General features: G+C 65.1%; 1 protein-coding gene across 2 annotated transcripts; it reads left to right on the plus strand.

Annotated features, from left to right (window-relative positions):
* Positions 1-202: 202 nt before the first annotated feature.
* Positions 203-13,749, plus strand: ITGA10 (integrin subunit alpha 10). Of its 2 annotated transcripts, XM_062016138.1 has the most exons (30): positions 203-301; positions 1,331-1,442; positions 1,983-2,080; positions 2,200-2,282; positions 2,367-2,481; positions 2,586-2,713; positions 3,608-3,756; positions 4,459-4,609; positions 4,686-4,851; positions 4,926-4,999; positions 5,754-5,898; positions 6,378-6,526; positions 6,613-6,756; positions 7,454-7,657; positions 8,653-8,783; positions 8,870-9,036; positions 10,159-10,301; positions 10,404-10,511; positions 10,612-10,697; positions 10,770-10,911; positions 11,367-11,459; positions 11,551-11,627; positions 11,736-11,819; positions 12,312-12,396; positions 12,477-12,590; positions 12,688-12,771; positions 12,878-12,991; positions 13,092-13,187; positions 13,276-13,389; positions 13,515-13,749. In XM_062016138.1, the coding sequence occupies exons 1-30, from the start codon at positions 241-243 to the stop codon at positions 13,569-13,571; spliced, it is 3,474 nt and encodes a 1,157-aa protein (XP_061872122.1). In that variant the 5' UTR covers positions 203-240; the 3' UTR covers positions 13,572-13,749. The 2 variants fall into 2 exon arrangements, with proteins under 2 accessions (XP_061872122.1, XP_061872121.1); XM_062016137.1 differs by having other exon boundaries at positions 13,092-13,389; positions 13,515-13,578.
* The last annotated feature ends 46 nt before the right edge of the window (positions 13,750-13,795 follow it).

Genomic DNA, 13,795 nt, shown 5'->3' on the forward strand with positions numbered 1-13,795 from the left:
TCTTTTTCTCCACTTCTCTTTTCTCTCCCCTCTCCCAAACTCCTGAAAACAACCCCAAACCACGGGCGAGCCCAGCCCAGGCTGCTCCAGCCGCTTTATTTTTAGCAGCCAATTGAAGCTGAAGGAGGAAAGGGAAAAAAAAAACCCTTAAAAAAAGAGGGAAAAGGGAAAAAAAAAGGATGTATTTAACGCGGTGTCCGGAGACAGAGTCACCTTTGAGCCGCCGCTGCCCGCGGGGCCATGACGGGCGGCGGGTGCCGGCGCTTTCTCCCCGCGCTCCTCCTCCTCCTCTTCCTCCCAGGTAACCCCCCCCCACCCGAAATGCATCCAAAACTGGGTCAAAACCGGGTTGATTTGGGGGTGAAATGGGGAAGCCGGGAGGGAGCCGTTAACCCCGAGCTCGGCGTTCAATCCAAACGGGAGGTTTTAGGGGAAAACGACTCGGGTTTGGGTTTTATTTCGCCTCTCCTCGGTGTATTTGGGGGTTGTTTTATTTGGGGGGGTGCGAGCAGCCCCTTCCCTCCTCCCGCTGGGTTTTGGGGCGGGGGTGGAAGGAAACCGCGGCGGCTGAGAGGAGCTTGGAGAGAGAAAAACACCTTTCATGGAAAATCTTTGTGTGTTTGGGGGGGGGAAAACGGACAAAAAGGGACTTTTTAGGCTCTTTGACCACTTTTCTCGATGGGGGAGGGGTGGGCGGGGGAGGGACCCATCGATTCTCCCTGGCCCGACCGGGGGGAAACTGAGGCACGGAGCCAGCGGTGACCCCGAGGATCTGCCCCGTGCCTCAGTTTCCCTCTCGGGAGGGGCGGGAGGGGAGTGGGCAGCACTTTGGAAGCAAAGACAACACCGACCGAGACCCCCCCGCAGACCCTCGGAGGAATTCTGCTCCCCCCAGAGCCTCCCGGGGTCCTGGGGGCTGTTTCGGGGGTCCTGGGGGCTGGTTCTTGGGGTCCTCGGTGCTATATCCGAGCTCTGGGGGCTGTTTCGGGGGTCCTGGGGGCTGGTTCTTGGGGTGCTGGGTGGGATATGTGAGCTCTGGGGGCTGTTTTGAGGGTCCCAGGGGCTGTGTTTGGGGTGCTGGGTGCGATATGTGGGTGCTGAGGGGGGTCAGTGACGCACGTGGGGCGTTGGGTGGGTTTTTGGGGTGCTGGGGGGGTTATTTGGGGGTGCTCAGCCCCCCATCCGCTTAATTTCGAGCCCGTGGCTACGAACCCGCTCCCCCCATCCTCAAATCCCCAAGTCCCCCCCTCTCCCCCGGCCATTGGGTGGGAGATGGGTGCCCCCCACCCTCACCCCCTCCCCTCCTACCCCCCAAAACCCGCGTCCCCAGCGCTGTGCGTGGGGTTCAACGTGGACGTGAGGCACCCGCGGCTCTTCCACGGCCCGGCCGAGGGACAGTTCGGCTACAAAGTGCTGCTGAGGGCGAGCGACGGGGAGAGGTGGTGAGTGGCACCCATGGGTGGGGGATGGACGCACCCACGGGGGTCCCACACACCCCCCCCCCGCCCCCCAAAAACCATGCTGGGAGGTGGTGGTGGGATGGAGAGCTTGTGGTGACACGGGGAGGGGAAACTGAGGCAGGGATGGGGGGGGGGGAAATTGGGGGAGAGACGGGAAATTCGGGGGGCAGGGAGGGAATTGGGGGAGCAAAGTGACGCCGGGAGCTGCCGCCGAAGCGCCGTCGGTGTTTTGCGGGGGTAGATTTGGGGGGGGGGGGGGTTGGGGGTCGTTTTGCTCCCGCTCGGCGCCGGGGTCCCCTGGGGAGGGGGATTTGGGGTGTCGGCGGGAGACCGGACGGGCAGAGGGACAGACGGAGGGACAGACGGACGGACAGACGGGCAGCTCCGTGGCTCGGTGCCGGCGGCGGGGGCGGCCGGAGTTTGGCGTCGTGGCCAGGAGTGAAGTAGCCAAAGCGGGCGGCGGGGGGGGGGTGACAGTGACCCATGTCCCCTCCCCCCCTTCCCCTCCCCGTGTCCCCTCAGGCTGCTCGTGGGCGCCCCGTGGGACAGCGACGGCCGCGGCGACATCTACAAGTGCCCCGTGGGACCCCCCAATGCCACGTGTGCCAAAGCCAACCTCGGTAGTGCCGCCACGCCGGGCTCGGTGCCAGGGCGCACCCCGGGCACGGGGGGTCGTGGGGGGGGTCCTGGGGGGTTACCCCACTGCTGACCCCTCCGCGGGTTGTTTTTTGGGGGGGAGGCTCCGCAGCCCCGTGGCTCCTCCCCGAGCACAGCGGCCGCCTCGGGATGACGCTGCTGGAGTCGGCGGCCGGCGGCGCGGTGGTGAGCGGGGGGAAACTGAGGCACGGCGGGGCGGGGGGGACACACGCACGGGTGATGGCTCAGGCCGTGTGTCCCCTTCCCCAGGCCTGTGCCCCGCTGTGGTCCCAGACCTGCGGCACGTCCGTGTTCAGCACCGGCCTCTGCGCTCGGCTGGACGCGGAGCTGCGGCCGCTGGAGACGATCGCGCCCGCGGCACAGCGTGAGCCGGGGGGGATGGAGGGGACGGGGGTGGCCCCGTGTCACCCAGCGTGTCACACTCGATGTGACACCGACGTCTGGGTCCCCCCTGTAACCCGCCCCCAGGATGCTCCACCTACATGGACATCGTCATCGTCCTCGACGGCTCCAACAGCATCTACCCCTGGGCTGAGGTGCAGAACTTCCTCAGCAACATCCTCGGCCGGTTCTTCATCGGGCCCGGACAGATCCAGGTCTGGGGGTGTCCCCGAGCCCACGGCCGTGTCCCCAGGGGTGTCATCGTGCCCAGGGTTCAAGGTCGTTGTCCCCAGGGCGATGCCACTGTGCCCTGGGCGATGCCACCCCCGGGATGATGCCGCTGTCCCCAGCTTTTGGGGCACAGGGGGAGTGTTTGGGGGCACAAGGGAGTGTTTTGGGGCATAAGGGAGATGTTTTGGGGCACAAGAGAGTGTTTGGGGGTGTAGAGGAGTGTTTTGGGGCACGGGGGAGATGTTTTGGGGCACAGAGGGGGTGTTTTAGGGCATGTGGCAGCGTTTTGGGGCATATGGGAGATGTTTTGGGGCACAAGGGAGTGTTTGGGGGCATAGAGGAGTGTTTTGGGGCACAGGGGAGATGGTTTGGGGCACGGGGGAGTGTTTTGGGGTGCAGGGGAGATGTTTTGGGGCACAGAGGGAGTGTTTGGGGACACAAGGGAGTGTTTTGGGGCTCAGGGGGAGTGTTTTGGGGTGCAGGGGAGATTTTGGGGGGTACAGGAGGAGTGTTTTGGGGCACAGGGGAGTGTTTTGGGGTGCAGGGGAGATGGTTTGGGGCACAGAGGGAGTGTTTGGGGGCACAAGGGAGTGTTTTGGGGTGCAGGGGAGATTTTGGGGGGTACAGGAGGAGTGTTTTGGGGCACAGGGGAGTGTTTTGGGGTGCAGGGGAGATGGTTTGGGGCACAGAGGGAGTGTTTGGGGGCACAAGGGAGTGTTTTGGGGTGCAGGGGAGATTTTGGGGGGTACAGGAGGAGTGTTTTGGGGCACAGGGGAGTGTTTTGGGGTGCAGGGGAGATGGTTTGGGGCACAGAGGGAGTGTTTGGGGGCACAAGGGAGTGTTTTGGGGTGCAGGTGATGTCTGACCCCCCGGTGCAGGTGGGGGTGCTGCAGTACGGGGAGCACGCGGTGCACGAGTGGGTGCTGGGCCGGTACCACACGGCACAGGAGGTGATGGAGGCGGCCAAGAACATCAGCCGGCAGGAGGGAAGGGAGACGAGGACGGCCATGGCCATCCACACGGCCTGGTGAGCAGCACGGAGCTGGGATGGGGCTGGGACTGGGATGGGACAGGGCTGGGACTGGGATTGGGGCTGGAATTGGGGCTGGGATTGGGATGGGATTGGGATGGGATTGGGATGAGATTGGGGCTGGGATCAAGGTCAGGATTAGGATGGGGCTGGGAGCCAGGTTTGGGGTCAGGGTGGGATTGGGGCTGGGATCAAGGGTTGGGATTGGAATGGGGATGTGGGTGAGGTTTGGGGTCGGGGTCAGGGTTGGAATGGGCTTGAGGGTCAGGTTTGGGGCCGGGGATCAGATTTGAGGTTGGGGTCAGGGTTGGGGCTGGGCTCAGGGTTGGGATGGGGCTGTGGGTCAGGGTTGGGGCTGGGGGTCAGGTTTGAGGTTGGGGTCAGGTTTGAGGCTGGGGTCAGGTTTGGGGCTGGGCTCAGGGTTGGGCTGGGGGTCAGGTTTGAGGCTGGGGTCAGGTTTGGGGCTGGGCTCAGGGTTGGGCTGGGGTTGGGGGTCAGGGTTGGGATGGGGTTGGGCTGGGGGTCAGGTTTGGGGCTGGGGGTCAGGTTTGGGGCTGGGCTCAGGGTTGGGATGGGGCTGGGGGTCAGGGTTGGGATGGGGTTGGGTTGGGGGTCAGGTTTGGGACTGGGGGTCAGGTTTGGGGCTGGGCTCAGGTTTGTGGCCGGGGAGGGACGCGGCCGCTGTCTGTGCCCCGGCAGCACCGAGGCTTTCAGCCCCGAGCTCGGCGGCCGCGCCGGCGCCACCCGGCTGCTGCTCGTGGTGACCGACGGCGAATCCCACGACGGGGAGGAGCTGCCCCGGGCCCTGGCCGAGTGCGAGAGGCGCAACATCACCCGCTACGCCATCGCGGTGCGGCGCCCCCCGGCCCCGACCCCCGCGGGGAGCAGGATGCGGCCCCGGGGCTGACGCCGCGCCTCGCCCCCAGGTGCTGGGTCACTACCTGCGGCGGCGCCGGGACCCGCAGGACTTCATCCGGGAGATCAAATCCATCGCCAGCCGCCCCCACCACAAGTATTTCTTCAACGTGAGCGACGAGGCGGCGCTCAACGACATCGTGGACGCTCTGGGAGACAGGATCTTCAGCCTGGAAGGTGCTGAGCGGCTGGGGAGGAGCTGGGAGGGCATCCAGAGGGGGGAAACATCATCTCCTGCCCCTTGCCCCCAGGGACACACGGCTACAACGAGAGTTCCTTCGAGCTGGAGATGGCCCAGATCGGCTTCTCTGTCCATGTGCTGGAGGTTTGGCTGCGGGGAGGGGAGGGGGAGGGGATGGGGAAGGGATGGAGGGGACAAGGAGGGGATGGAGGGGATGAGGAGGGGATGGAGGGGACAAGGAAGGGATGGAGGGGACAGGGAGGGGATGGAAGGGATGAGGAGGGGATGGAGGGGATGGGGAAGGGATGGAGGGGACAGGGAGGGGCTGGAGGGGACAAGGAAGGGATGGAGGGGATGGGGAGGGACGGGAGGGGATGAGGAGGGGATGGGGAAGGGGTGGAGGGGATGGAGAAGGGATGGAGGGGATGGGGAAGGGATTGAGGGGATGAGGAGGGGCTGGGGAAGGGATGGAGAAGGGATGGAGGGGATGGGGAAGGGATTGAGGGGATGAGGAGGGGCTGGGGAAGGGATGGGGAAGGGCTGGAGGGGATGGGGAAGGGCTGGAAGGAACAGGGAAGTTCTGGAGGGGATGTGGAGGGGCTGGAGGAGATGGGGAAGAGCTGGAGGGGATGAGGAAGGGCTGGAGGGGATGGGGAAGAGCTGGAGGGGATGAGGAAGGGCTGGAGGGGATGAGGAAGGGCTGGAGGGAACAGGGAAGTTCTGGAGGGGACGGGAGGGGAAGGTGAAGTGGAAAATAACCCTCAGCCGTTGCCGGGCTGTGCGTCTGCATCACGGGGCAGCTCTGGGGAGGGGCTGGGGCCAGGGAGGTGTGGCTGGGCAGGCAGCAGCCTCGAGGGGGTGACACACAATGACCATCCCTCGTCCTTCCCCTGCCCAGGACGGGCTCCTGTTCGGGACCGTGGGAGCGTACGGCTGGGACGGGGCGGTGCTGGAGGAGAGCGGCCGCGGGCGCATCGTCCCGTCCCGGGCGGCTCTCCAGGGCCAGTTCCCGCTGCAGCTCAAGAACCACGCGGCCTATCTGGGTACTGGGGGGTCCCTGAGACACCCTTCGTGTCCCAGAGCTTTGGGGTGAACTGGGGGCCCCGTGTCCTGCCGCGGGGTGAACTGGGCACGCTCCGTTTCGCAGAGGTTTGAGGGGAGCTGGGAAGGTTCCGTGTCCCTGAGGCTGGGGGTGACCCAGGGGCTCTGTGTGTCCTGGAGAACTGGGGTGCTCTTGGAGATGCTTCGTGCCCTGGAGGTTTTGGGGTTGAACTTTGTGTCCTGGAGGTTTTGGGGTGAGCTGGGGAGTTCCATGTCCCACAGGTGTGGGGTGAACCTGGAACGCTCCGTGTCCTGGAGATGTGGAGTGAGCTGGTGACGGGGATGCTCTGTGCCCCAGAGATTTGGGGGCTTCTGGGGGCTCCTGGGTGACTGAGGGACATTGGGGTGACCTGGAGCCATGTCCAGGGGCTTCAGCAGCCCCCCTGGGCTCTCCCACCCCCCCTGGGCTCTCCCACGCCAGGCTACGCCGTGTCCTCGCTGCGGCTGCCGGACGGGCAGCGGCTCTTGGTGGCCGGAGCCCCTCGCTTCCAGCACAAGGGAAAAGTCATCCTGTTCCAGCTGGACGCCGAGGGGAGCGTGACAGTGGCCCAAGCGCTGCTGGGGGAGCAGGTGGGGGCTGTGGGGAGGGGGCTGGGCAGCTGTGGGAGGGGGCTGGGGCTGCCTGAGCCTCACTCAGCCCTTGCTGTGCCCGGCAGATCGGCTCCTACTTCGGCAGCGAGGTTTGTGCTCTGGACGTGGACGGGGATGGCGACACCGAGGTGCTGCTGGTGGCAGCTCCCATGTTCCTGGGTGCCCAGAGCAAGGAGACAGGCAGGGTGTACCTCTACAGAGTGGGGCAGGTGAGGGGCTGCGAAGGGGGGATGGGGGTGGTGGGGTGCAGGGGGCTTGGGGGGGGATGGAGTGGGGCTGGGGATGCACAGAAGGGTCGGGAGATGCAGGGGGGATGTGGCAGGACTCGGGGGGGGACACACAGCAGGGGTTGGGGGTGCTCAGCAGGGTTTGGGGGATGCTCAACAGGGTTTGAGGGAGCTCAGCAGGGTTTGGGGGGTGCTCAGCAGGGTTTGAGGGAGCTCAGCAGGGTCTGTGGGGGCTCAGCAGGGTTTGAGGGGGCTCAGAAGGGTCTGTAGAGGCTCAACAGGGATTGGGGGGCTCAGCAGGGTCTGTGGGGGCTCAACAGGGATTGGGGGGCTCAGCAGGGTCTGTGGGGGCTCAGCAGGGTCTTTGAGGGGCTCAGCAGGGTTTGAGGGGGCTCAGAAGGGTTTGAGGGGGCTCAGCAGGATCTGTGGGGGCTCAACAGGGATTGGGGGGCTCAGCAGGGTCTGTGGGGTCTCAACAGGGATTGGGGGGCTCAGCAGGGTCTATGGGGGCTCAGCAGGGTTTGAGGGGGCTCAGCAGGGTCTGTGGGGGCTCAGCAGAGCTGGGGTGATGCCAGGGGGGATGCACAGCCCAGACAACCCCCCTTTGAGCTCTCATAGTTGATGTATGGAGCAGATGGGGCTCTGTGGGGTACCAAGGACCACCCTGTGCCCCCTCCAGAGGCTCCTGGTCCCCTCTGGCACCCTCCACACCGACACGAAGCCGCAGGACTCGCGCTTTGGCTACGCCATGGCTGCTGTGCCGGATCTCAACCACGACGGCTTCAGCGATGTGGTGGTGGGGGCTCCGCTGGAGGACGGGCACCGAGGGGCCGTCTACATCTACCACGGGGCCCCTGGCACCCTCCTGCCCCACTGCAAGCAGGTGAGCTGGCGTCAAGGGAGGGCTGGAGGGGCTTGTTGCCGTGTGGTGAGCGGGTTCTGTGAGCACAACCTGCACCCCTGGGGCACCCAGTGTCCCCAGTTCCCTGTGCCCAGGACACGGAGCATCTCACAGCCACGGCCCTGGGGAGCTTCACCCTCAGCCCCCTGCACCCCCAGTCCAAGCCCCTGTTCACCCCAAACCTCTGTGATGTGGAACCCTCCCATTTGCCCCCACATTTAGGAGATGTGGTGTCCCTGGTTCACCCCAAATCTCCAGGATGGGGACCCTCAGATCTCTGGGACACAGAATGTCCCCAGTTCACCCCAAATCTGCAGGATGGGGACCCTCAGATCTCTGGGACACAGAATGTCCCCAGTTCACCCCAAATCTGCAGGATGGGGACCCTCAGATCTCTGGGACACAGAATGTCCCCAGTTCACCCCAAATCTGCAGGATGGGGTTCACCCAGCTCTCCCCAGAGCTCTGGGACACAGAATGTCCCCAGTTCACCCCAAATCTCCAGGACATGGAACTTCTCCAGTCTCCCCAGAGCTCTGGGACACAGAATGTCCCCAATTCACCCCAAATCTCCAGGATGGGGATCACCCTGCTCTCCCCAGAGCTCTGGGACACAGAATGTCCCCATTTCACCCCAAATCTGCAGGATGGGGACCCTCAGACCTCTGGGACACAGAATGTCCCCAGTTCACCCCAAATCTGCAGGATGGGGTTCACCCAGCTCTCCCCAGAGCTCTGGGACACAGAATGTCCCCATTTCACCCTGAATCTCCAGGGAGGAGGCTGGGGAGGGGAGGGGAGGGGAGGGGAGGGGAGGGGAGGGGAGGGGAGGGGAGGGGAAGGGAAGGGAAGGGGGTGGGTCGGTTCTCGTTGCCACCTCTGTGCGGTGGGGGAGGGATTCCGTTATCCTGAGCACAACCTTATACGAGCCAGCAGCGAAGCCCCCGCTCCCCTCCCTCCGTCCCTCCCTTCCCCAGCGCATCGCGGCGGCGGCGCTGGGACCCTCCCTCCGCTACTTGGGGCGCAGCGTGGCCGGGCAGCGGGTCCCGGACGGGGCGGGACTGGTGGAGCTGGCGCTGGGCGCTCAGGGGGCGGCCGTGCTGCTGCGGTGAGTCCCCGGCCGGGCGCGTCCCCCTCCCGTGCCTCAGTTTCCCCGCGCCGCCGGGTCCCGCTGACGCCGCCGGTGCGCGGCAGGTCCCGGCGGATCGTGCAGCTGGAGGCGTCGCTGCGGGTGGAGCCGCCGAGCATCAGCGCGGTGCTGAGCAACTGCCGGCGCGGCGGCGGCGCGGCCGTGTGTCTGCGGGCTCGGCTCTGCCTGCGCGCCCGGCCCCGCGGCCCCGGCCCCGGCCAGCGGCAGCTCGGTGAGCCACGGGACGGGCTGGGGACGGGGCTGGGACCGCAGCGGCCGCACAGCGGCGCCGGCGTGGGAAAATGGCACCAGAGCGTCTGTGGGACAGCCCTGGGGTGGGCAAATGGCACCAGAGTGTCTGTGTGGCAGCCCTGGGGTGGGCAAATGGCACCAGAGTGTCTGTGTGGCAGCCCTGGGGTGGGCAAATGGCACCAGAGTGTCTGTGTGGCAGCCCTGGGGTGGGCAAATGGCACCAGAGTGTCTGTGTGGCAGCCCTGGGGTGGGCAAATGGCACCAGAGTGTCTGTGTGGCAGCCCTGGGGTGGGCAAATGGCACCAGAGTGTCTGTGTGGCAGCCCTGGGGTGGGCAAATGGCACCAGAGTGTCTGTGTGACAGCCCTGGGACAGCCCTGGGGCAGCCAAATGTCACCAGAGCATCCATGTGACAGCCCTGGGGTGGGCAAATGGCACCAGAGCATCCGTGTGACAACCCTGGAGCAGCCAAATGTCACCAGAGCATCCATGTGCCACCCCTGGAGCAGCTCTGGGGTGGGCAAATGTCACCAGAGCATCCAAGTGACACCCCTGGAGCAGCCCTGGATGTCCCAGAGAGTCCCAAGAGCATCCCTGGGGGGTTTTCCTGGAGCATCTCCAGAATGTTCCTGAACATCCCAGAATGTCTGTGGGGTGTCCCAGGAGCATCCCTGGAGTGGACCCAGAGCATCTCTTGAGTGTTGCTGAACATCCTTGAGCATCCCCAGAGCATCCTTGGGCACCTCTGGGTGTCTCTGGACATCTCAGAATGTCCCTGGGTGTCCCTGGGCATCCCAGCAGCATCCCTGGGTGTCCCTGGGCATCCCAGCAGCATCCCTGGGTGTCTCTGGACATCTCAGAATGTCTCTGGGTGTCCCTGGGCATCCCAGCAGCATCCCTGGGTGTCCCTGGGCATCCCAGCAGCATCCCAGGTTGTTGCTGGGACATCCCTGCCTGTCCCTGGAGCATCCCAAGAGCATCCCTGGGGTGTCCCCAGCAACTCAAGCACTGGAGCATCCCAGAGCCCCTAGGGCTGTCCCTGGAGCATCCCCAGAGCCCTCCCAGGGTTGTCCCCAGGCCCTGACCCCCCTCACCCCCCGCAGAGCTCCGGTACAACGTGTCCCTGGAGCAGAAGCCGCCGGGTTCTCGAGCCGCTCTGGACGCGGGCGGCCGGCGGCTGCTGCAGCAGCGCCTCGAGCTGTCGCTGGGCCGCCAGAGCTGCCTCCACTTCCCCTTCCACGTGCTGGTGAGTGCCCCCAGGAGCCTTCCCCGGGACAGGGGGGTGGGTTTCACATCCCTCCTCCCACCCCCAGCAGCACTAAGGGTGACTCTCACCCCTTTGGCTCAGGACACCACGGAGTACCTGCGGCCGCTCAGCCTGGCCGTGCGCTGGGCGCTGCCTGAGCCCACTGGGCTGGTGCTGGATGAGGCGTCTCCCACCTCCATCAGGAAGCTGGTGGGTGCTGGTGCTGCTGGTTTTGGGGCTGGGGATGGTGTGTCTGAGGTGAGGGGTGGATGCCCAGAGCTGAAATGCACCCCTGGCATCATCCTTCCAGATCCCTTTCTTCAAGGACTGTGGGGAGGATGATGAGTGTGTCACAGACCTGGTGCTCAAAGCCACCATGGACGTGGTGGGCTCCAGGTACAAGGAGGGGGGGTCCTTGTGGTATCCCCAGAGACCCCCCCCAGGGCTGTAACCCCTCCCCCAACACAGGCAGAGCCCCCACGTGCTGCGCAGGGGCCGGAGGAAGGTGCTGGTGGCCGTGGAGCTGGAGAACAAGAAGGAGAACGCCTACAACAGCAGCCTGCTGCTGCACTTCTCCAGCAACCTGCACTTCTCCAGCCTCACGCTCCAGGTACCAGGGCAGGGGGGCTAGTGGAGAGAGGGGGGTCCCCTAAACCTGTGTGGGCACCCCCTGAGCCCCTCCCCAAGCCATTGTAGCCCTTCCAGCCCAGTATGGAACCCTCAGCCCAGCCCAGGACAGAGACTGGGGGCTCTAAAGGCTCAGATGGATCCTCTGGCTTGTTTTCATGCCAGGAGGGAGCTGGGGGTCCCTTGAACCCATATGGACCCCTCTCTCCATCCCAGATTGAAACTGGGGGGCCATTGAGTCCATGGACCCCCAAATCTTCCCCCTAAATCAATCCCAGCTGTGGGATGGGAGCTCATTTGGCCCACATGGCCCCCTCCAGTCCTCTTCTAACTCATCCCAGGTTGGAGATGGGGGGTGGGGTCCATGGAGGGGGGGTCCATTGGGCCTCTCACCCCTGTTCTCAGCTCCCCCCCAGTGCCCCTGTCCCCCCTCCACAGGACAGCAGCCCAGTCAAACTGGAGTGCTCAGCCCTGCCAGGTCACCGCCGCCTCTGCAGCGTTGGTTACCCCGTCTTTCACTCACTGGCCAAGGTAGAGAACGGAGACCCCCCCTCCCAGGACCTCTTGGGACCCCCTTGGGACCCCCTATGCTCATCCCACCCCCCTTCTCCCCTCCCCTGAGGTCTCCTTCACCCTGGAGCTGGAGTTCAGCTGCTCCATCCTCCTCGACAGAGCTGAGGTTGCCCTGGAGGCCACCAGGTAATGGGGGGGGCATAAGGGGGGGCTGCACCCAGGGGGCTGGATGTTGAGGGGGGTGTTTTGGGGTCTTCCTGAGCTCCTCACAGCCCATTTCCAACCCCCCTCCAGTGACAGCACTGAGGAGACACCAGAGGACAACAGGGTTCAGCTTCTCGCCCCCATCCGCTACGAGCCCGAGCTCTTCCTCTCCAGGTGGGGCTGGGGGGAGATGGGATAAACTGGGGTGGGGATGGGGCAAACTGGGGTGGGGATGGGGTAAATTGGGGAGGAATGGGGTAAGTTGGGGTGGGGATGGGGCAAACTGGGGGGGAAATAGGGTAAATTGGGGAGGAATGGGGTAAGTTGGGGTGGGGATGGGGCAAACTGGGGGGGAAATGGGGTAAATTGGGGTGGGGATGGGGTAAATTGGGGAGGAATGGGGTAAGTTGGGGTGGGGATGGGGTAAATTGGGGAGGAATTGGGTAAATTGGGGTGGGGATGGGGCAAACTGGGGGGGGAAATAGGGTGAATTGGGGAGGAATGGGGTAAATTAGGGTGAGGGTGGGGTAAATTGGGGCAAATGGGGTAAATTGGGGGAGGAATGGGGTAAATTCAGGGGGAATGGGTCAAACTGAGGTGGGGATGGGGCAAATTGGGGTGAGGGGGCTCAGGGGGCAGGATCCCATCCTGCTCCTGCCCCGGCAGCGACACCAACCTGCACCGTTACGAGATTCAGCCGCTCAGCACCTTCCCCCACGGCCCCGGCCCCGAGTTCAGGAGCACGGTGAAGGTGAGGGGCAGCTGGGGAGGGGGTTGCAGTGAGGGAGGGGGGTTTGGGGCTCAGCCCTTTGTGTGTCTCCCCCCCTCCAGGTGCAGAACTCGGGGTGTTACCCCGTGCAGAACCTCACCCTGCACATGGCCCTTCCCACGCTGGGCTACGGCCGCGCCGCCTTCCTCTCGCTCACACGCGTCCTGCCCGACAATGTGAGGCCCTGGCACAGTTTGAGGGGGGTCCTGGGGGGAAAAGGGGATCCCTGTGCCCCTCCCTCAGCACTGACCCCCCCTCTCTCCCCCTCCCCAGGCCTCCTGCACCCTGCAGCCCCCTCCCCAGGCGCCGCGGGTGCTCCCCGTGCACCCCGAGGATCTGCTGCGCGTGGACAGGCTGGTGAGCATCCCCCACACCCCCCCAAAACGGGCTGAGGGAAGGTTCAGGGGGGTTCTCAAATAGATTTGGGGGTGACCTCCCCCCACCCCGTGTTTTGCCCCTGTAGGACTGTGGCAACTCCTGGTGCCAGCAGCTGAGCTGCTCCCTGGGGCGGCTGGAGCGTGGCCGCGCCGCGTCGCTGCACGTGCTGCGCAGCATCCACGACGGCTTCTTCCGCGGGGTGAGCGGCGTGGGGAGGGGCAACAAAGGCAACAAAGCTCAGGCTGGGGGGGGGAAAATACCTCTGAACCCCCCCTTTTTTCCCCTCCCTCCCTCCCCAGGCGAAATTCAGGAGTGTGAAGATCATCAGCAGGGTCTGGCTGGGGCTCCCGGGGAGCAGCGTCTTGGTGCTGGAGGAGGGGGCACAGAGAAGGGAGGTAGGGACCCAGCCCCCCAATCCCTTCCCCATCCCCCCCAAAATTGGGGGCTGTGGGGCTGCTCTTCCCCTTGCTTTGCTCTCCACAGCTGGTGCTGGAGATCATCCAGGGCAAGCGGGTGCCCATCTCGCTCTGGATCCTGGTGGGCAGCATCCTGGGGGGGCTGCTGCTCCTGGCCCTCATCAGCTTCTGCCTGTGGAAGGTGAGGGGGGAGGGGGGGGATGTTGGGCTTTTTTTGGGGGGTGGGAGGGGATGGGGAAGGTGGGAGAGGAGGCTCTGGATGCCTTCCCACCCCCCCACCAACCCCCCTTCACCCTCTCACCCCAGTTGGGCTTCTTCACCCGCAAGAAGCTTCCTGAGGAAGAGGAGCAGGAGCAGCAGTGAGGGCAGAGGGGGCCCCTCCAGCCCAGCACCAGCAGGGAGGGGATTGGGGGGGGTCCCTTCCCCCCCTCCCCCTTATTTTTGGGGGCAAGCAGGGGCTCAGGGCTCAGCCCCCCCCTCCTGCCTCAGCTCCATCCCGGCAGAGGCCGATGGCTCGGGGGGGCTGGATTGGGCTGGCACGTGCACACAGCCAGGGGAGCTCTGGGGTGGGGGGGGGGGGGGAGGAC

The sequence above is a fragment of the Colius striatus genome, chromosome 29 (assembly GCF_028858725.1).
Source record: "Colius striatus isolate bColStr4 chromosome 29, bColStr4.1.hap1, whole genome shotgun sequence".
NCBI classification, from domain to species: domain Eukaryota; kingdom Metazoa; phylum Chordata; class Aves; order Coliiformes; family Coliidae; genus Colius; species Colius striatus.

Bases quoted from the DNA above. Each gene is read 5' to 3' on its own strand.
- ITGA10 (XM_062016137.1), top strand. From the start codon at position 241: ATGACGGGCGGCGGGTGCCGGCGCTTTCTCCCCGCGCTCCTCCTCCTC. The intron at 302-1,330 runs GTAACCCCCCCC...CCGCGTCCCCAG, and splicing joins CCTCCTCCTCTTCCTCCCAG to CGCTGTGCGTGGGGTTCAAC. The intron at 13,390-13,514 runs GTGAGGGGGGAG...CTCTCACCCCAG, and splicing joins TCAGCTTCTGCCTGTGGAAG to TTGGGCTTCTTCACCCGCAA.